The sequence below is a fragment of the Aplysia californica genome, unplaced genomic scaffold (genome assembly GCF_000002075.1).
Source record: "Aplysia californica isolate F4 #8 unplaced genomic scaffold, AplCal3.0 scaffold00784, whole genome shotgun sequence".
NCBI lineage: Eukaryota > Metazoa > Mollusca > Gastropoda > Aplysiida > Aplysiidae > Aplysia > Aplysia californica.
This window is the reverse complement of record NW_004798054.1, coordinates 23,044-45,051: the sequence shown is the minus strand read 5'-3', so window position 1 is coordinate 45,051 and position 22,008 is coordinate 23,044. Positions and strand designations below refer to the sequence as shown.

Genomic DNA, 22,008 nt, shown 5'->3' with positions numbered 1-22,008 from the left:
ACAAAATCACGGATTCACAAAATTTTAGAAATTTTAAAATGTTATCTCCTATGAAAATATAAATTCTCCTTCAGAGCCTTCCACAAAAATATTTAAATATCAAAATAAAGAAACAAATCTCCATACAAATGAGTCCGAGTCTCTCACTTAAACTCAAGAAGACAAAAATACATCAAATGAGAACTAAGTTCACAAGGTCAGAATATTAAACATAAGTAAATTACCTAAAGCATTTATTTATAGTCTGAATTAGTAGCTAAATTCTGCAAAAACATTTTCACAATTATTTTTTTTAATGAGAGATGGAACAGACCTAGATCTTGATTTCTTAAACATTCTCACTACCACAAACATAAACTAACAAAAGTCCTCACCTAGAGCCCCTCACTACTGGTGTAGATAGACTCTCAAACTCAAAGAAGTCCCACATACAGAAGAGAGACGGCTCCTCATCTCCAATGACTCTCAGTGCATCCTTAGACAGTGACACCTGGAGGGCAAAAAGAGCATAATCATTTCACCGTCAAAAAGACTTCAAAATATAAAAATTATAGCACCTTTCTATAAAATCAGAGCACTGTGTAAAAATGTTCTCATTGCTGTATGAGACGCTACTTTTTACGCTACATATGACGATTGATTTTGAAACGACTGATGTTGAGGCAACAAAAGTATCCTATCCCTCATACCCAGTTGCTGAGTCAAATCTACATGCAACCAAGGGAAAGCCTGGGGAAGGTATTCTTTTTCTTTCTTTTCCACAAGACCAGGAGATTCTAGTATTATGCCCCCATAGAATCAAGTGTTTTGCCTTCAAATTTAAACATATTTGGCACAAAACAAGTCAGTGCATTTTCATACCATAAAATAATGTTCACACCCCACCCCAAAACATATTTTCAGGTCAACACAAGACCATAAAAACAGTAATAAAAAAGTTTCCTTGAAGTATCCAAACTGCTACTGATAACTTTACCTTGTCAATATGAACTTCAAAAAGATTCTGTCCTCGTTCAAGGCTGATGGTCTCATCAAGATCAGCAGTGGAATCAAGCTGAGAAGACAGAAACAAAAAACAGCTTATATTCTCTTTCACAAATTGACAAACAAATTACACAGTACACCAGATGAACAATATTATTTTCAAAAGTGAGTACCAACTATTAAAAAGAGAATTTTTCACCACTGGTTGCAACGCTTTCCAGATAGATACACTCAAAATTAATTTAAACGCAAGCAGTTGTCTGAATGAAATACACAGCACTATCACTACAGAACAAGTTTGCATTTCTTTAAACAAATCTCAGCTGGACATTCTGACATACAAGCCTTCCCTACTTGCTTGAGAAAAAACATACAGACTTTATTCAAATTCTGTTACCTCTCTCTGAAAATAAGTCTGTAGAATTTGTTTCCGCGTTAATAAAAATAAATATTTTTGAGAGAGCTCCAACATATTCTTCTGTCAGAGTGTGTGTTTACATGTACATGAAAATGGAAAAACCATGTCCACTATAAAGCATATTTTTCAGATTGCAAATTAATGTTTGCCGCAGACTTGTCATGTTTCCAACAAAGCAATTTAGAGGCTTCACTGTGTAAAGAGGGAAACAAATCACAATGCCCTATATAGGCCTACGTTATACTGCCACATATTTTTCAAATTTTAAATATAATAAAACACAAAGTCAATGAACATCTCACTAACTAAATGAAGAGTGTGATGTTTACTCACATCATCATCAGGAGGAGGTAGTCGATACTGCCTTGTGCCATAAGCAACATCCCGCAATTGAGTTTCCAATTTCTAGAAGGGAATTGATAAAAACAACCAAACCAATGAATTGAGTATAAACACCATACATCTTAAAGACAATAGTAAAATATTTGAGAAATGAATAGCTCTGGCATGTTCGTGAAATTGTTCTGTATTGGTGAAATATTGTGTATTCATGTATGTATGTATTTATTATTATGTATTTATGTATGTATGTTTTCCATTGTAACCTAAATTGACCTACAGGGATCAATAAAATGTCATTTAATTTAATTTTTCATGAATTCCCAGATAAATAACAGATTTCATAATTCAATGAAAAAGTCAAACATTAGCCACCCAATCTAAGAGTGTGCATATTGCTGTCTCCTTTGCTATGAATTTTCTACCTTGATCCTTGCAGCGCGAATATCCAACAGCCTCGCATACTCATCCAGTTTCATCTCATACTCTCTCTTGACTTCATCCAATTTGCCTGTGGCAAGGTTGACCTGTCAGGAAAAGTATGTTTACACTGGAGTGATGTGTTGTGACACGATAAAATCAGGCGCTCGTCGATGTTTAGGCACATAGAGTTATTAATATCATCTTAAAGCTTGTTCATTTGTCTTGCATATGGTGAAAAAAATACCCATCTACCCAAAACAAAAGTCAAGATATTTGAGATTGAGGGAGATGGGGGTTGCCTTGTGTGAGAAGTAAAATTAGCAAGAAAATGGCTACTAAAGTTTGGTGAATTCCAAAGTTTGGGTGTCCTTGGAAACTGGAAATTAACTTTTATTTCCTTTACTGAACATTTTTCTGTAACAAAAAGGACATAAGAGGTATTGAGCCAAAAAAGAACATTCAGAAAAAATCGCCCAATGACTAGAAAAATGCCACTTTCTTTTGATTTCATTGTTTTGATGAGCACTTTAATTCACCATGCTGCCTCACATATTATAAAATATGGGTTTGTTAAACTCTCTAAAAAATTAACTCATTCATAAGAGGCGGAGACGGCTTTTGAAAACTTGAGAAAATTCAATCATCTCAAGTCTACACATCAAAGGCCCTCTCAAATAGCTTTATTTGAAGAAAAAGATTTCAAGATTCCATTCCCTATTACCTCAATTTCTTCAATTCTTTATGGTTTATAGTGATGTACATCAGCTTACTTCAGAGACTTTCAGGTCATTACAGATTTACAGAATTACTCTTCATATACTAAACCCAACATAACTCATGATAGTGTCTTCCACACGGAGATTACACCCGGCTACAAAGAAGATTTTAATGAGCTCAAACCCCTGGATAGATTCCATTAAACACAGTGACTGCCACCACAACAGACAAATTTCCAATCTGAAAGAGGAGATCTATGCTGAAGTGTTTCATTATACATAACATCATTCTGTATCCAATTTTCTTGTGCTTCAGCTATGCAGATATGTGAAAAATGTCTGAAAGAAAACTCTACAAACTTTTCGCGTTTAGAGATATGGTGGTTATTTACTAATTTTTTAAAAACTTTTCTTTCAATTTGTCACTAAAAACAGATGCCCGTAAATTATTTTTTTAGGGGGGGGGGGGGGGAAGCGTGTTACACCAAGGTGTTCATGTATCAGCATTCATGCTCAGAAACAGCACCATGCTCCATACCTCAGTTTGGTAGTCCTTGTTGATCTTGTGCTGAACTACAAGCATGTTGCGAGTCTTCTCAAGCTCATGAACTGTCTCCGCATACTCAGCCTGTAGCTCCACCAGGGCTTTTCTGTGATCTAGAGGAATATATCGATGGTGTAACACTCTAAGCTTGTAACTGGTTTCATGAAGTATTTTGAACACACAAAAAAGCCTTCGCATTTAAATGAGATTCACTATCTATAATGCATGCTAACTTCTTATCTTTATTGACGACCCACACACCGACCTCCACAATAGTTTTAGGACAAAAAAGAGTTGACCTATTTCTCCCAGTTACATGGTTACAGTATGACACCATCAGTATACATTAACATACACACCATGGTATTTGAAATAAATTTGATGAGGGAAAGCTTGAGTTATGCTGTCTAGTCAACTCACATTGCAGGGTTGAGGAGAGGAGTAATTATGAAATTGATAGTTGTGGAACCTCACCAGCCCATAACTCAGAAAACGACAGTTCTAACACACCAAACCAATAGAAGATGACAAGCACTCATACTCCCATTTCTCTTTGTGATAACGTCACTGTTTCACATATAATCATTATACAGAATGACTGAAATCATATGTTCTCACATTCAAATCATACTGAGGGATAAAGAAAAATTAACAAGCTAACAAGTTGGTTACTCATTCTCAGACACTCAGTACAAACAGTTTCTGTTTTAACACCTGACCATTGCTATGATTAATAATTAGAGTGAGACAAAGCGAAATCATTTCACAGGCATGAAAATCACAATTTAAATACAAACAAAGACAAATACCAACTAACACTAAACTATAGGCAAATACACATACTCACAACTAGATAGCAAGTGTCTGATGAATCTATTGTTACAAATTCAGCAGACACCCTTGCTATCGGAGGAAGTCAACAAAAGGCTCAAGAGTTACCTTTGCTGAGTTCGTCGTCCACAGCCTGTAGGAAATCTGGAGGAGCCTGCTCACGCTGCTTCTTCTGTTTGATCAGCACCAGGGCTTCCTCAATCTCTGTGAAGTCCACCTCACTCTCCTGTGAATTGTACATGGTTCGGATTCCAAATATTTTGCAATATTCCTTCCATAGCTAACAGCAAAAACATTAGAATTATGCTACCTTGGATTAGCTCAGCTGTTCATAATAATCTTTTATCTTAAGAGGTCTCAACATGCATTTTAAAAAACACTGTTTATTATTCATGCTTATATTCCATTTCCTTTTGTACATTGGTCATTAACCAACATCATGTTAGTTCAAGTTATGGGCTTATCTCAAATCAGAGGGAGTATCTGAGGTTTTTTGCAAGCTGGTAAATTTAATTTCATCAAACTTTGACTACGGCATATTTTTCTGTTATTATAATTTATTTGGGCGACCACCACGAATGAACAAACAACATTTACATTAAATTAAATTCACAGTCTGTGAGTCTTTTGAGTTATTGTACTATCATTTACATTCCCAAGATATAATACTGACTTACAATAAAAGTCAAAGGCTGCCTATCTATTCTTCAGAATTGAAAATTCAGTCCTGATTTTCTCCGTTATTTTCATGATCACCTTCCTCACCCACATGCAAAGATCATTGCACAACACTGTTATTTGATGCATTTCTAGCATACACACACACCAGAATAATCACAGGTCATTGTTTTTATAGAACAAAACAAACCTTTGTAAAGAACTTCATTTTCTCATTGAGGTCATCCATCTGCTCTTTCAAACTGTAGTACTCAATTTTCAGTTCTCTGTTCTCTGTTTGCAGTTTCTCATGAGCATCTGAAACCATATTAGAAAAAAAAGTATGAGAATCAGAACCTGGACGATATGTGGATGACAAATGCTCCAAAATATTCCCATCTCAATCAGGACGTGCAGAAACTCATCTCTAATAGTACGTGATTTGGAACTTATTTATTGGATGTTGGAAATATTCTGTATTACACTATTGAGAGACAGTATCAAAATGTTGCTGGAACTAAAAACATAAAAAGTCAAAGTAAAGCAAAATTTTAAAAAGCCACAATAAACACTTTCAAGAAAACAGACACATATTAACACAGTATAAAGAGAATGATGCCTAGTAATGTCTGTTTCAGATATGGCACCCGAAGGAGAAGATACAATAAACCAAAGAGGAGATAATTCTTCACAGAAAGGGACAAAAGAAAGACAGCAGGCACTCAGGGTTGGTGATTTTTTTGATTTTTTAAATAAAAATTTAAAAAATCGATTTTAAAAATTTAAATCAGATTTTTTAAATTTAAATCGGATTTTTTTGATTTTTTTGATTTTTTTGAAAATGTCGACACAGTTTGGGATTTTTGGAGGCTAAAAGTAAGTTCTTTTAGTGCAAAATGCATTGTCTTTATTTTAACTAATGATTAATTTAAGCAACTGCAATTTTAGAAAGCCTTAATCTGCTATATCAGTGAGTTATGGCTGCAAACAAAAAATGAAGAAAATGTCAGTCTAAAAGGAAGGGGGGGGGGGGTAATTATGCATAGATAAACTTGCATTTTATTACAGTGTGTGTGTGTGCGCGTGCTTGTGTTTGTCTAAAAAGAAAAAGAAAATGCTAATTTCAATTATGAAAAAAAAGTAAATTGAATACAGTATTATTTTACTACTTACAGCGACAGGGGGGGAAGCAGACTTTTAAGCATGATTATATTAGTCTACTAAACCTTTTATCTGTTTTATAAAACCAAGGAAAGGAATTCTGAATGTTTAAAGATGTAAAAACAGAATACATTTTTTAAAAGTGATTTAAATCACTGAGTTCTATTTCTAAAATCAAGTTGATTTAAATAAAAAAAATCAACTGATTTAAATCAACCCAACCCTGGTTTTCAATTATGAAAAAAAGTAAATTGAGAACTGTATTATTTTACAGCGACTGGGGGGAAAAAAGACTTTTAAGCATGATTATATTAGTCTACTAAACCTTATATCGTTTAATAAAACCAAGGAAAGGAATTCTGAATGTTTAAATATGTAAAAACTGAATACATTTTTAAAAAAAGTGATTTAAATCATTGATTTTTATTTTAAAAATCAAGTTGATTAAAATAAAAAAAATCAACTGATTTAAATCAACCCAGCTCTGATTTCAATTATGGGAAAAAAAGTAAATTGAAGACTGTATTATTTTACAGTGAAAGGGGGGAAAGCAGACTTTTAAGCATGATTATATTAGTCTACTAAACCTTATATGTGTTTTATGAAACCAAGGAAAGGAATTCTGAATGTAGAAATGTGTAAAAACTGAATAAAAATAAATTTTTTTAAAAGTGATTTAAATCACTGATTTTTATTTAAAAAATCAAGTTGATTTAAATTTTAAAAATCAACTGATTTAAATCAACTTGATTTAAATCAACCCAACCCTGCAGGCACTCCTCCCATATGGCTGAGCTGCAAGACGCCTAAGTTCTCCACTTTAAAATTAAGTTCCTCTAGAGGACATTCAGGACATGTCAGCCAGATGGAGGAAAGTTGCAACCCCTTCACCCCTCCCCCACCTATTAAACCAAAAGAAAAAAAAAATGAAAGCAGGGAATAAAAAACAACCCAAAAATTGCACAAATTTGACACAGCCATACAACAGCACTTTCAAATCACCTCTCTCTTGAGCATATCTGTCTATGATGCTGCCCTTCTCCCCGAGGTCAGACTTCATTGTTGCCTCCAGCTGTGCTATCTGTACTTTCAGCGCATTCTCTTTTTGACGCCACTCCCGCTCTCGCTCCAGGTCAAAGGCACTGTCAACCACCACATGAAAAGAAAAGAAATAGGAATAACAAATGTGCAAATGTAAACAATTAACGCTTGTAAATTAAATTCAATTTTTATGTTATATTTTGAAGTAAGCATTAGAGTGAACAATACAGAAAACTACTAAATACAGAGTTCGTATATAAAAATGGTTAAGAGAGCTAATGTGGGCTTGTGACTCCTCACTCAAAATCCATTTGTTCTTGCTAACTCATTCTTTTGGTTGTTCAGAACAATGATGTACAAAATACAAGTATCAGGGAATTACAGAATTACACGAGATAAAGGTGAAAAAAAGATGCTTCAATCATTATCAGTTTTTTTTCTAAAAAGTGACCTCAACAAACCATTAACATTTTTATGAACAAACATAACATCTTTCTTTAAAAAATAATCATCTTGTTCTATTCACATTCTCTTCATGCTTTTTAATAACAACAAGGAATGAATGATGTAACTACTATCCATCCTTCTCATATGAAATTTCAAACAAGGAAAGGTGCATACCAACACCATAATCAAAACACAAACAACAGGACAACACCACACAGTACCTTCCCACCAGGTTCTCATTGGCCTCCTTCAGCACAGCACACTCTTTCTCGAGGTCTGAGATCTGTTCTTGGAGCTAAAAGAAAAACAGTTTATATTCCTTTTCAGTTGCAATACTTCTTTTCTAAAAATAAAATATATATACAAAAGTACAAACGGGCTACAAAAAAAATCCTGAGCCTTTTAGCTTGATAATGTGTAATGCTACAAAAGAATACTACATTATATGCCTGTTTTGAAAGCTTAGGCTCCAGATAATTTTTCAGGCTTTTTATCCAAACTTCCTATGATTATATCAATGGACTTTAATTGTCACTCTTCAAAGTGCCTGATGATCCATGAAAAAAACCCTTGAATGTCAAGCACAAAAATAAAATTGGGAGTTAGACAACACCATTATTTTACAATGTCCAATTAATTTATTTCACCTTTTCCCTATTCCAAAAGCTCTAGCAGAAGAAAAAAGTTATTTGTAACCGATACAACAGCTTTGATTGTCCATTAAGTCGGGGGGGGGGGAATCCTTCCTCACTGTGTATATATACTTGGATAACTAACTCTCAAGTATCTACAATTTCAAAACAGAAATAACAAACCCTAAAACTAACCTCCATGGCTTTCTTCTGAGATGTTCCCGCCATCTTGAGCTCATTTTGAAGGCTGAGGTTCCTGTTTTGCTCTTCCTGGAACTGCAGGTTGAGATGCTCCATCTCCCGCAAGATCTGATCGTGGCTCTGCTTCACAGCTCGACTACTCTGTACACATACAAAGGCCATCACAAACTTCAGTTATCTCATACTTATACTTCTCAAAGTGAGGTTGGTGATAAAATTTCAAAAATGGGGGGAAGGATGTTTATAAATAGAACCATTCCTTGGTTAAAATTTGAATTTCAGTCAGTTGGGGGGGGGGGGGGGGGGGGGGGGGGGAGATCTCCATATTATTCTACTAAAACGCTGAAACACACAATTAATTCCCAAGGAAATTTGCAGGCAAGAAACTTTGCAGTGCCCATAAAATGAGTTAAATCTATTAATTTTATTTAAACAAGCTTACTTTTTTCCCGTCTTCTCTTAACATTTCAACAAATGCTTTCTTTCTCTTTTAATATCACCATTTTTTTATAATAGTATTTTTCATGCAAAACAAAAAAGAGAAAATTCAAAATCATTTTACCAGTACATGCCTCATTTCTAAATTTCATTGGTAATAATGCATTAAAAATAGGTGAATGTTGCTCAAACCTCTTCCATGTGTTGATATCTGTCCTGCAGGGCAATCAGCATGGTGGACTTCTCTTTCACATCTCGCTGCAGTTTAATCATATCAATATTTTCTTGAAGATTGACTCTGAAACAACAATTGAAAAACAAAATTGTTTCATCAATTCAACTTCCAGGCATGACACCACATGTGGTTATTTGTAATTTTTTATGCTAAAAGCCATGCAAAAGCTAAAAAAACCCATTGCACTCATTGTGTCAACCAACACAGCTCACAAAATCCGCAAGAAAAGGAGAGCCTTCATAATGCTTTTCTTTAATTGACAAATACTGCAAAGATAGTTTAACAGTCTAAGCATGAAGGACAATAATCCTTTTCATTGCTATATGTACTACTCTTGTAAAGCCATCCCTCATCATAATAAGTAAGAAAAATAGCAAGTGTAAATATACAATAAACATTACTACATGATCCATTCTCACTGAATGAGGGCATTGTTAACATCATAGCCCATTTTTTAAAACTTCATTTTTACCAAAGTTCCAAATAATGAATGCATTATATCTATATTTTTGAAATTGCTTGGGTTTCAGAAAAAGTGGCATGCCAAGGCGCAATAATACCCTAATTTAAAGAACAATTTCATCTACTTTTTCAATATCAATCTTAAGTCCTGATTTCAGAAATGTGTTTAAAGCTCAGAATTAAAGTAAAACAATTTTTTTTCAGTTTTAGTAAGAGTTTTACGGCACTTGCAAGACAATAATGTCATACAAGTGCCGAAGATTAGAGGTGTCACAAGAGAGTAACAAACACAAAAAAGGAGGGGAGATAAGGACATTACAGTTCTGACAGGAAAGAAGAAGCAAACCACGCCAGAGCACCCGCCAACCACCCAACCACTATTTTTTTAATCATGACAAAATGCAGACAATCTACAAAACAACCAAACCTACTTTTGTTCCGATGTGATTTGTTGTTTAATCTTAAGTATGTCCTCTTCATATTCAGACTCTTTGAGTTTAAGCTGCTCTTTCAGTTCTTCTATCTGCATCTCATACATCTGGTTCTGTTCTCTCATTGAAGCCAAATAGTCTTCCCTGGGGAAAATCATTTTTTTTTCCAAATGTGCAAAATTCTATATATGCAACAATAAAATCGCATGTGTATTCAAACTACAAAGGAAATAACTAATTAAGACGAAAGGTCACTTCCATCCAAATGACTAAAACAGGTGGTCAAAATGAGAGTAAACTAACCAGCAACCATATCTCTTAGCATTAACACAAATAGACAGTAATTTCTTCGATACTAAAAAAAGTACACTGTAAATCTTAATTTCCAGAAGTATCATTTTTTTTAAAAATACCAGTAATAATACAAAATAAAGAAATGGCAGGAAGTAGGACCACATGATCAATGGTATTAACATTAGTATAACCACTTGAACATAAGTCGAGATATCCCTTACACGTCCAAAATACACTGGCATCAATTTCGTCACAAATATCTACAATATATATTTTTACACCTATTATGGTTGCTTTTGACTTTTTCAATAAGTTCATTCTATTTATAACTCCTCCTGTTTGAAAAATATAAATTGTTCTGGGGAGATATATATAATAAATTCTGTCCACATAATTAAATCTAACATCCCCTTTACAAATACAAAATCTATGGTAACACTTGAGCATTTCATTGCTTGCACAGCAGCAGTACTCACAATTTGCTTTTCTCAGCCCGAGTTGCTTCCAAAACACTGTGCCCATAGCGTGGTCCTGAAGACCTGATGGGAAAACAGAAAATTTCCATTATTGTTTGAAGTTCACATCTCAGAGATAATTATTAGCATATTATAGAAGCAAAATGAACAGATAAAAAACAATTGGTGATATATGAAGGCTAAAAACATATTTCCTGTATTGTGCTTCAAAGTGTAGGTGCAGAAAAGTTAAATATAAAAAAACACATTTAAACAGTTTTAACCTTACTCTTCTTGTATTTTGTACATAGGTCAGGAGAGTTACAATTCTTAAAAGGAAACACATTACAAAGCTCATTTGAACAATCAAATCCCGCCTTATTCCACGCTGATACCTGATTCTGTGAGCACACCACCAAGGGAGCCGGCTACAGATCATAATTCATAAAACGTATTCAAATAAAATGCCTCATTTTTATAACAATGATGCACATCAAAATCTGACTATAAACAGAATAATTTAGAAAAAATAAAGCATACATATCTTTAACAAGGCTAGTAAACTTTTATGAGTGTCATAGGTATAAAAGCAGAACCTTACACAATGATGAAATTCCACTGATTGATAATTGTACTTTATTAAGATGAAGGGTTCAAATGTCATCCTTCCCAAAATCATTCATATATGACAGTTCTTTGAATAATGACTGTCATATTTCATCTGACTTCTAATAACCAGAAAAGAATGGCCATTTTAGCCAAAACTGGTGTATTCTAGTAACTAGCTTAATTTTATCAAAACTCGATTATTGTAACTCCTTGTTATCAGGAATATCACTGGAGAAAGTTAAAAGACTTCAAACTGTCCAAAACAATGCAGCACGTTTAGTTTTACGGAAAAGAAAGCGAGATTCTGCTAAACCTCTTTTACGAACTTTGCATTGGCTTCCTGTTGAGAAAAGGATTGTGTACAAGTTGGCCACCATATGTCACAAATGTTTGAATGATAATGCACCATCATATTTATCAAATCTGTTAAGACTATACATTCCAACTCGCAGTTTAAGATCATCAGCTGACAAAAAAGAAATTTATTTTACCATCTATGAAACTTAAAACAATGGGTGAAAGGGCATTTGAATACCAAGGCCCCAAGATCTGGAATGCTTTACCAAGTACGTTGAGAGAAATCAAATCTTTTGATTCATTCAAATGTCAGCTGAAGTCGTTTCTGTTTTTAAATTAATAAGATGAATATTTGGAATAATTTTCTTTAGTCAGAACACAACGTTTCATGTTACTGTTGTATGTTGTACTGTATTGTAAAGCGCTCAGAGCCTGTGTACTTTATTCGGGGTTGAGCGCTATATAAATGTCATTTATTATTATTATTATTATTCCAGTCAGGCAACTCACTGATTGTTGGATACTTTCTGGCATGTTGCAAACGGACATTTTCCATAATTGTGTCACCACAACAAGAAATTCTTACCACAGTCAACTAAAGTAAAGGACATGTCAAAATTTGGTATGTGCTGAACACAACAAAAATGTTAAAACCAACCACACAGATAATCTTACATATTTGTAGTGAGCTGCGATTCTGACTGCTGTGGCTGTGGACCCATGACCCGTAAATTTCTGGTAATCCGAGGGTCAATTTGAACTGCACTTTGTGAAAGCTTACTAGCTGGGCGATTCTGAAACAAAGCACAAAACTTGCAGCTTTAACTTGAATGCTTTAAAACTGTAACAAATATAAGAAGATACCCAAAAGAGCATCTATCCACAAAAGATGACAGAAGCACATTAACAGTGTTCCTGAGCACAACTTGTCTCACTATAATAGTATAGCTACTGCCAAGACCTTTAGGTGTTCTTCTAATGAGAAAAACAAACGCCAGTCAAATCTAGTTTAAGAATACTTCATTTTTTATCAAAACTATACATAGCATAGCTGCAACACCACTTTCATATTAATTATGATAATACTACAAACAAGTTAATTATAATTGCAGCAAAACAGTAAAACAAATTTGTCCATACTTAATACAAATATTCCTGGAAAACAAAAATCACAAAGGATGCTTGATTCATGTTATGTAAAACATACAGCAGCATATATTTTTAAATAAGGGTGTTTTCCGAACATAAAATGTGAAGTATTTTTCTTTTTCTGCTATTTATGGCAGTTAAAAAAATCAGTATTAGCACTTGTACAGAGCTATTATCAAAGGACCACAATGTCTGTATTTTAACTTACTGTGTTTATCCTTGCTTGAACATGGTGATATGTTGTACCACGTTTTGGCCCTACAGATGACAACTGCTGTTTTGTCAGCATCAACTGTTAAACAAAAAAAGGCAAAAATTAATGTAAACTCCATTCAAGTTCAATACAGACAATATTTTTTTTAGATTACTCATAAAGAATTCTTGCTGTATTTTGAAGACAGCTGAGAGCACTTGTTTCTGTATTTAATTTACTACAAAGACACACCGGAAAACATACTCTGTCTAACCTGAAACTCAGTTCTAATCAAAATGATACGGTCAAAATAATAGTTTCATAAAAAGTATCTATTTTGTCTTCCATAATTCAACAAAGAAAAAGATGTTTGTATGAGGTAGAATCATACATTGAGATGTCAAGTGAACAAAAACAAACTTGAATGTCTATGTGTTCTTTAAATATGTGTGTCAAATGCAAAGTTGGATGTACTGTTATTTAAAAAAACACCTAAATCCAAGACATATGAAAGTTCAAATGAACAGAGGAAAAAGGGCAAAATGGACTATAAAAAGCAGCAATAAAGAACAAAAAGTACAAAGTACATATGCAAAGGTTTCATCTTGAAACAGTCAGTATCCTGTGACCATTAAAAAAGGAACCATGATATTTGGAAGCAATACAGAAAAAAACTATTTGATTCTCTGTATTGTCAAACCCATTTAACTCACTTTTTCTCTCAGCTGACCATTTTGCTTTTCCAGTTCTCGGATTTTAGCACTCATTTCTTCAACTCTGTCTTCACTTGCAGCAGCAGCACTTTTACCACCTTTGCCTGCAACATTTTATAAACTATTATGTGCAAAGAAAAACAAAACTGTTTCATCACAAGCTTAAATAGCAGTGTCCCACTTTTGTGTCCAAATGCACACTCTCAAGAAGGCAATTCACACATCCCAGTTCACTTTTACATTGAGAAAGCAGGATAAGAATTGCATACATACTTACCATATTCAGTCTGAAACTCAACTACCAAATTCTTTATACTGCAATTGTAATATATAGTTTGGCAGAGCACTACATATGAGGGGGTATGATGCAAAACCCGCTAGCGACATTTTGGAAAAAATCTAGATTTTTTGCTTATTAATGCACATTGTTACCAGTTATCAGATGCACAAAGTGTTTTCGGCCACAACCCAACACATGCTTTATAAAAGCCACCAAAAAATCTATCTTCTTTTTACGTATTTTCCTGCGTTTAGCAGCATCCAAAAAAAAAGCTGATTTTCTCAAAAGTGATAAAATGGATGTAGCCAGTTTTGCATGTCAGCCCCTTATATGTATATATGTATGTATGTAACACCATTCCCCTGCTTAATAAACTTAGATATTCCAAAGACACTCCTGTAGCAACTGTTTTCCCCTTCTCAATACAAAAACTTGACAGGCAAAGGCACACTCTGTTGGTCTATCTAATGGCCATTAATTCTTATTCTTCACAAACTAAAATAACAAAATTGAAAACCAATTCATCTGTAAGAGTAGACAGCATTTTATTATGTAAATTCTGCTGCTATGCTGTCCTTAGGCCTACTGAAAGTAGTCCTGACTGGAATATACAAGAAAGCAACATCATTCAAAGATGTTGCATGCCAAAAACAATACATCCAAACCTTCAAGAACACAGGGACTGCTTATGTCTTACACAAAGGCAGTAGCAACATCTTTGATAACTAAAGATTTTGGACAGCCCTTCACAAAAGTTAGACCTCAAGTTAAACTACGCTTACAGTAAAATGACCTCTATAAAAATGAACATTGAGCAATGAAAGTGGCGGATGAGATTGAAAAAAAATAAATAAATACCTTCTTCCATTTTCTTCTTATCATTAACAAGCTTGAGAAGTTTCGTCGCCATTCTGTAAAATACAATAAGCCAAATTTATGTGTTTCATAATAATAATAATGAAGATCATTTCTATAGCGCCTACTCCCGTGTAAACACAGCCTTAGGCGCTTTACATAAATGCATGTACGAACAATATTCACGCATGTGACACACACATGCATACACACACACACTCATACACATACACACACACACTAACACACACAAACACACACATACTCACGCACCTATTACACGCACACATGTGCACACACGTGCACGCCAAACATACACACACACACACACACACACACATCTACTTGCTTTTCACACGCGCACGCTTACACATCATTACGAAATGAGCACATATATAATAAAATAATATACACAATGCAATTTGCAAAATACATAAATGGATATATAGTCATTTACATAACTTTGTACTAAACATGAATCTACTGACATAAAAATGATGTCATTAAATGTGCCTTTAAAATTTTTTAAAATTTAGACTCAGAATACTCAGATATTGTATGTCTCAAGGGTTGGGGAAGAAATTTCCAAACTGATGGAACAAGGTGGGCAAATGATCTTCCAGCTCATTTTGTACCCCCTTTTCTAGAAACTCTTTCATGTCATTTTTAGAGATAAAAACTAAAACTAAACAGCAGCACCTCTGACTGCAACATTCTAAAGAAAAGGACTGTTTACATACTGTTATTTTTACCCTGATAGGCCTACCCATTACATCTGTTTTCCAACTAAATAGCCTATATATCCTGTTGATGTATGTCCTGACATTGACAGAAGCCACAGCCAACAAATGAGTCTAGACGTAAAGTTCTACTACAAGTAGACCGGACAGTTACATTATTTACAAACAAAACAACAGCAGCCTCATTACATACTTTTTAATCTTGTCTTCCTGCTTCCGAGCATATTTCTTGAGGATAATGTACTCCTCATACATGCGCAGATATTTATCCTCCAATTCATCACGAGAAAATTTTGCAGCATGCTGACGCTGCTGTGCCGCTGTTAAACACAAATACAAAATGCAAAAAGTGAATGAAACGTTAATCAAAATGTAAAATACTTCTTCAGAAACACCAGGAATGGTAAGTATACAAGAAAATCAATGAGGTTTTTTTTTTGGTAAGTGTTTTACGTCATTCGCAAGTGCCTAAGGTCATATGAGCGCAGGGGACACAGCAAACATTTTTCAGCAGGTAGTAAATTTTGAATTTTGCCCGGGTGGCGGCCGAAGCCTACTTTCATCAATTTTGGACCACCAAGCGATCTTTAATGTGCGCAACTTGCACACGAGACCTCTGAGTTTTTCGCCCTTATCCAAGAGGTCCAGGTGTAGATCTTTCCTACCATAAGATTAGGGGTGTGGCTGAAAGACGTGTAAGTAGGAGGGAGCCACAGAGTAGCAGTAGAAAGGCTGCAGAAAGAGTCAGGAGCCCAGAGGAAAGGGGGAAAAGAGGTGAGGGGCTGATAGCAAAAAGTGGAGGCGAAAGCAGACGACAGAACATTGTTAGAGAGCAGGAAAGGAAGTGAAAAGAGACAACTTTAGAGAAGAAAAATTTCCGTCGCTATCCGGATTCAAATCCGGGACCTAGTGAATTAGAGGTGAACACTTTAACCTCTAGGTCACGAGAACCCCCAAAATCACTGTTTTCATTGATTCAACCATAATTATTATAAAATATGACGGTAATAAGTCTTCATACATACCTTCACTGGTCAGATGTTTGATGGCATTGTTGCTGACATCCCTTGTCGGAATGTTGTCATCCGCCATTTTGGTAAATTCGACCAAACCAAACTGCAAAAATGAAAAAAACAAACCAGTGAAGTGAGACTATATAAAAAGATAGATTTATATTTATAAGAAAGCATATCATATAACAGCACATTCTGAGAAATTTCAGCTACTGTGTTGAAGCTAAAACCCTAATAACACAAACTATACAGGATCTGAGAATTTTTTTTTAGCAATCTGCATGTCCAGCAGGGTGATAATGCAAAAGAACAAAAAAGAGGAAGCATTTCTAACTTCAGATACTATGCCTTGTGTTACTTTTAGTCATTAATAATTAATAACACCAGCAAAGCTGCCAACTTTTGAAAACTGAAAAAAATTACGCCTTCATTGCACAGTGTAGAATGAAGTTCCTTGCATTGTCAAGCAAAACAAAGCCACGCTCTCCCCATCCACAGCACTTGGGAAGTGCTATCAAACTCGATGGGAAGTCTTAGTGTATTGAATGCCTGTTGTGTGACATGTATTGACAACAGTTGGCTACTGTGAGTGAAGAAAAGAAAAGGGGAGTCAGCCAGGAGGAATGATGAAATGGCTCTACATTCCTGTCTTCACCAGATCTGCTGGAATTTTTTAAACTCTTAATACAAGTTGCAATGCACAGAATAGGGAAACATACCATATATTTGAAATGCTTTAATTCGTGTTAATGAGAATTCCATGTCAAATGGCTTTGTGTTAAAAGACTTAATAGTTTAATAGTTAACTAATTTGAAAACAGAAAAAAAGAAGAGATGTACGTGTAACTCGGCTGTCCTTGCTATACTTCCAGTAATATCTCTTATGATTGCTGTTGTTACTGTTAGTATTTGTGTGTACAATATTTTTCTCACACAGACCTCTATGGCACTATCTAAAATGTACCTGAGAGAAATAAAAGACATCCTGAAATAAATTGTTTTAAACTGATTCCGCTCGGAGCAACGACTCAGTCGTCGCTGGCCGAAAGTGGTTTCCATGGAGGAATGACTCAGTCGTCGTTTTTTATACGGTTTTATTAAAAACGGTAGGCCTACCTACTGCTATTATTGGCAATTTTTTGCGACTTCCGAATGTATTTGTTTCAAGAACAGAAGCTTTAAAAAGAGAATTTTGCGTGTGTCTTTTTAGTCTGAAGTGTCAATATTGAAATAAGTGAGACTGTTTGTTTTCACAGTCAACCATGGCCTATGGCAAAGATCCATGTAAAACGAAATCCCCGAAGACTGATCAAGATGAAGAAAACAAACCATTCCCATCTGAAGTCCTAATCGAAAGTAGCCGCATTGTTGTTGGTTTGTATTTTGTTTGTTATTTTTATTTTGTTGCTGATTTTGCGCCTGGGTGACAATACGAAATGTATAAGACGAGGAAAACCGCGAGTGCCATGTTAAAACTGACACATGGGTTGCCACCACTCGGAGAACAAGCGACGCTTCTGTCGCAAGCTCATGTTGACGTCCATTGTTACTTTGTTACAGACTGGGTAAACAGTGACCACTGATCTCACTTATGGGTTATGAGGGATTACACGCTAACCTCACCTGCAGCTGAAAATTGGTACCTATTGGTCAACAGTGGGAGGGGCCTACGTAACATGATCGGTTCGAGGGACTACCTAACAACAACTAAAAGTGATTGGATTATGACGGCTGGATCACAACGCCAGGGGTCAATGCATGATTTATGACAAAATGTAATGGAGCCACTAAGGTGGCCGTCTAAGACAGGTGTTATTGCTTAGTGCGATAGGGGTTCTGTGTTAAAATATGGTGGCCGCGGCCGCGTTGGACAGGTGCCCGTTTTACACAGTAAAATTATCTACAGAAAAAACGCAAGGGAGGAAATGGAAAGTGGCCATTTGTACAGGTGGCCGTCAGGGCAGGTTCGACTGTATTACTATCAGGTGATTTACATAAACATTTCTATAGAGAATCAGCTGGTATTTCACGGAAAATGGTAACAGTAAGCTGGGTGAAACTCATCCAACTAGCCATTTCATTATTTTTCAGTTATTACCTCCCTTTATTGTGTTATTGCTCTTATTTAATTACATAAATAACAATCAACTCATCTATTGCGATAGCTCATTCAATTACCTTTCCAGTTGTATTAATATAATATTTTCAATGAAAAAATATGGCGGCAGAATCAATTTGAACGAGAAGGTACCCTATTATTGTAATAGGGGCTCTGAAGAAATTAATGCTGGCGTAATGGGTGAGTTAGTGAAAAATAATTCTGGGCGTGAAGAGTTAAGGATATAAAAATACATTTATAACATTGACTTGTAATGATACACACCAAGTTTTACCACGCTGAAGCCTGTCAGATACGAATTGAGTTTGGACTCAGACTCAAACACTTAAGCCCCGGTTACAAGCAATATTGTACAACAACTGGATGATCTAGCGATCATATAAATCATTAGGTAGGTATAACACAAAATTGTACAAAATTTGGATGATTGGACGATGGCTTGGAGAATCGGTCGAGAAATCAAGTGTTGCCTGATATTTTCGTGTGATCACGTATCAGATTTGGGGGAGACGTGCTGTGACATTGTCATTGAATCACTTTTAAATTTGCTGCGGTGCAGGATTAAACATGAGGTGCAAAATTTTAAAAATAATTTCCACATCTTAAAACTGATTTCATTTTCAGAATCAGCATCTCAAAATAAGCAGAAAGCTCTCAAGAACCTGATTCGATGCGAAATTATGTAAATTTTAGCAGTTTTATTATTTAATAGATCGTCAATGGTGAAGTTGTGTTTCAAGATCACTCGGTGCATTGCACACATCTGAAATCAAGTCAAAGCTTCTACTTCTAAACACAACACGGTACAGTATGACCACCTTTTCTACAGACACTGTTCAGCTATTTGTCAGAATGTACAGGGGAGGGAGTGGCTCTCGTGATCTAGAGGTACAGTGTTTGCCCTTCAATCATTCATTAGTTCCCGGGCTCGAAACCTTCACATAGAGTGTAGGCAAATCGCTGTCATCGCAAAGAGACAAGGTGGCTTTATTAAGAGGAATCTCCTCGATCGAAAGAAAACAGGCGACATATTGGAATGTGTAAACAGACAACACAGTTCGATAAAATGGATAATTCTAGCATACCACGAATCTGATACAATTTATTGTTGAGGGTAACCGAGGCTTTTTTAAGTGTAAAGCACCATCCAAAAGGCTGGGGTCAACATATGATGAAAACTGAGACTGTAAACATATTGTGAGGCAGCGTGATGAAATCAGGCGCTCGTCAAAATATTGAAAGTAAAAAAACTGGCATTTTTCCGCAGGTTTCGAAATTTTTATCGGATTTCGTTTGTTGGCTCAACACCTTTCATGACCATTAAAGAACACATTTCTGGTGTAATTTACATCTAGACTGGCAGTCTAGCCGTACTTAGATCTAGGTTTGGCCCTATTGACTCAAGCCTGTTAAGTACACAGGTCTCATTAGTTAGATCTAGTAATTATTCAGGTTCAAATACATGCAAGTCAGTAAGCTGTCTACCCATACTTAAGTACGGCCAGTCTAGCCGTACTTATCTTAGGCCCTATTAACATAAGAAAACAGGAGGTTTAAAATATACATGCACTGTCATTAAGGCTAAGGCACCTGGTTTTGTCTCAAATACAAATACTTTAGGTACTGCAAACTAAAAATTTATATTTACAATTCTGTAGGCCTATTTTTTTTAATGGTCAGTCTAGCCATCATATTAATAATAAATACGGCTAGCCCAGCTGTCTAGCCGTACTTAAAGTACTGCTAGACTGCCAGTCTAGCCGTCATTAAGTACAGCTAGCCTCTTCCATCTATGATTTAGGAAGTGGCTATTCTCATCCGGGGTGAGAATAGAAAAACGATCTACCTCTCACCCCGGGTGAAAATTGCCAGCGTAGGCTATTCTCACCCGGTGCGAAACAAGAACTGCTTTTCCTCATTTTGGAATACTGTCTATCGGTGTGGATGATCCAATTGATAAAAGCCAAGAAAAAATTACGTTATAGCACAAAAGTAAGCTAATTTGATCGTCTTCAAAGATGCTATGGCTATTTCACTGTTCGAATCGAGCCGAACTACGTGGGTCGCCATTTTTTTTTGCCCGGAAGTTCTCGCAAGATCTACTCCTCCCTTATCTCTCTCTCTCTGTCTCTTTCTGAATACTGTCTATCGGTGTGGACGATCAAATTGACCAAAACAAAGTTAAAAAATGATGTTAAAACACAAAAGTAAATTAATTTGGTTGTCTACAAAGATGCTACAGCTATTTAACTTTTCGAATCGAGCCGAACTACGCGGGTCGCCATTTTGTTTTGACCGGAAGTTCTCGCGCTACTCGCGTGAGAATAGCCACTTTCATACGCCCTTAGGCAAAGCCTTAGGCTTAGGCTAATGCAAACAAATGACATTGGTCTCACTAACATAACATTAAGCAGGAACAGCAGACCCACCTGCTGATAGGGATGTCTTTAAATTCAACAACAGAACGTCAAAACGCTTAAGTACACTCAGTATCACTAACAACACACACTGACAGGACAGGGGTGTCATTTTCAAGTTCCGACATGCCAACAAATTCGGCTACAACTAAAATCTACAACAATAGAAACCAAATACCAATATTAATGATGGTCTACTAACTTGTTGGCAAGTGTTATGTCACATCAAACTGGAAAATATCTTCTATCTTTCTTTCGATGTAAAAGCAAGAAAGTTAATGCTACATCGAAATCTGTGGTTTTGTGTAAATATTTTGTTGACAATCATATCCGGAAGTGCACAAAACGGCAGCCATTGTGGCGTCCCTCGCAGCCAAGGGTAACGCTTTCATTTCAAATTTGAAAAATACCAGTAATGCTTAATCAGATCGATGAAAAAATAATACTGGCCGCTACCTATTGGCCTTAATTCTACTATGTTTCCTGCAAAAATAAAATAGCCCATACTCACTTTCGTTTTACTGCTTCATGGTGGAAAGAATACTCCCTGACTAAACCCAACCAAACGTAAGAAGTAAGAAGGGAAATAACTGTGGGAACTGAAAGAAAATATTATTACACTACAAAAATATGAAGAAAGTAAAAGAAACAAAACCATAATAATTTATATAATATTTTCTGAAGTAGCCTATGGAATCCTTTTTAACTTTGGTTCAAAATTCTTGAACTAATCTAGATCTAGATCTAGATATCAACTCCATGGACAGTAGTTACTTGCATCATTTTTAAACAATGTTAGTATTGTTGTTTCTCTCGCTTTTTTACACAGTAGATAGTAGATCTAGATCTAGAATCTAGTATTAAAACTATTCGTTTCAGTTGTTGTGTTGTTAATTTTTGTTGGGGGGGGGGGG

General features: G+C 35.4%; 1 protein-coding gene across 6 annotated transcripts in view; it reads right to left on the bottom strand.

The window, feature by feature from the left end:
* The window catches only part of LOC101845501 (protein fantom), a 47,614-nt gene extending 25,924 nt beyond the window's left edge, over window positions 1–21,690 (bottom strand). For 5 of the 6 annotated variants that reach the window (XM_013088665.2, XM_035972656.1, XM_035972657.1 and 2 more), the window contains exons 1-20: window positions 21,606–21,690; window positions 16,571–16,661; window positions 15,739–15,865; window positions 14,809–14,861; window positions 13,671–13,774; window positions 12,973–13,056; window positions 12,291–12,409; window positions 10,731–10,793; window positions 9,961–10,104; window positions 9,025–9,130; window positions 8,389–8,535; window positions 7,783–7,856; window positions 7,076–7,215; window positions 5,124–5,230; window positions 4,364–4,481; window positions 3,419–3,537; window positions 2,167–2,268; window positions 1,736–1,807; window positions 977–1,054; window positions 375–490 (exon numbers count right to left, since the gene is read on the bottom strand). In XM_013088665.2, coding sequence (XP_012944119.1) covers window positions 375–490; window positions 977–1,054; window positions 1,736–1,807; window positions 2,167–2,268; window positions 3,419–3,537; window positions 4,364–4,481; window positions 5,124–5,230; window positions 7,076–7,215; window positions 7,783–7,856; window positions 8,389–8,535; window positions 9,025–9,130; window positions 9,961–10,104; window positions 10,731–10,793; window positions 12,291–12,409; window positions 12,973–13,056; window positions 13,671–13,774; window positions 14,809–14,861; window positions 15,739–15,865; window positions 16,571–16,637 — 1,940 coding nt within the window. In that variant the 5' untranslated portion in view covers window positions 16,638–16,661; window positions 21,606–21,690. Of the gene's footprint in view, window positions 1–374; window positions 491–976; window positions 1,055–1,735; window positions 1,808–2,166; window positions 2,269–3,418; window positions 3,538–4,363; window positions 4,482–5,123; window positions 5,231–7,075; window positions 7,216–7,782; window positions 7,857–8,388; window positions 8,536–9,024; window positions 9,131–9,960; window positions 10,105–10,730; window positions 10,794–12,290; window positions 12,410–12,972; window positions 13,057–13,670; window positions 13,775–14,808; window positions 14,862–15,738; window positions 15,866–16,570; window positions 16,662–21,296; window positions 21,485–21,605 lie in introns of those variants that run through there. The other variant, XM_035972655.1, reaches the window with a different exon arrangement.
* Window positions 21,691–22,008: the final 318 nt, after the last annotated feature.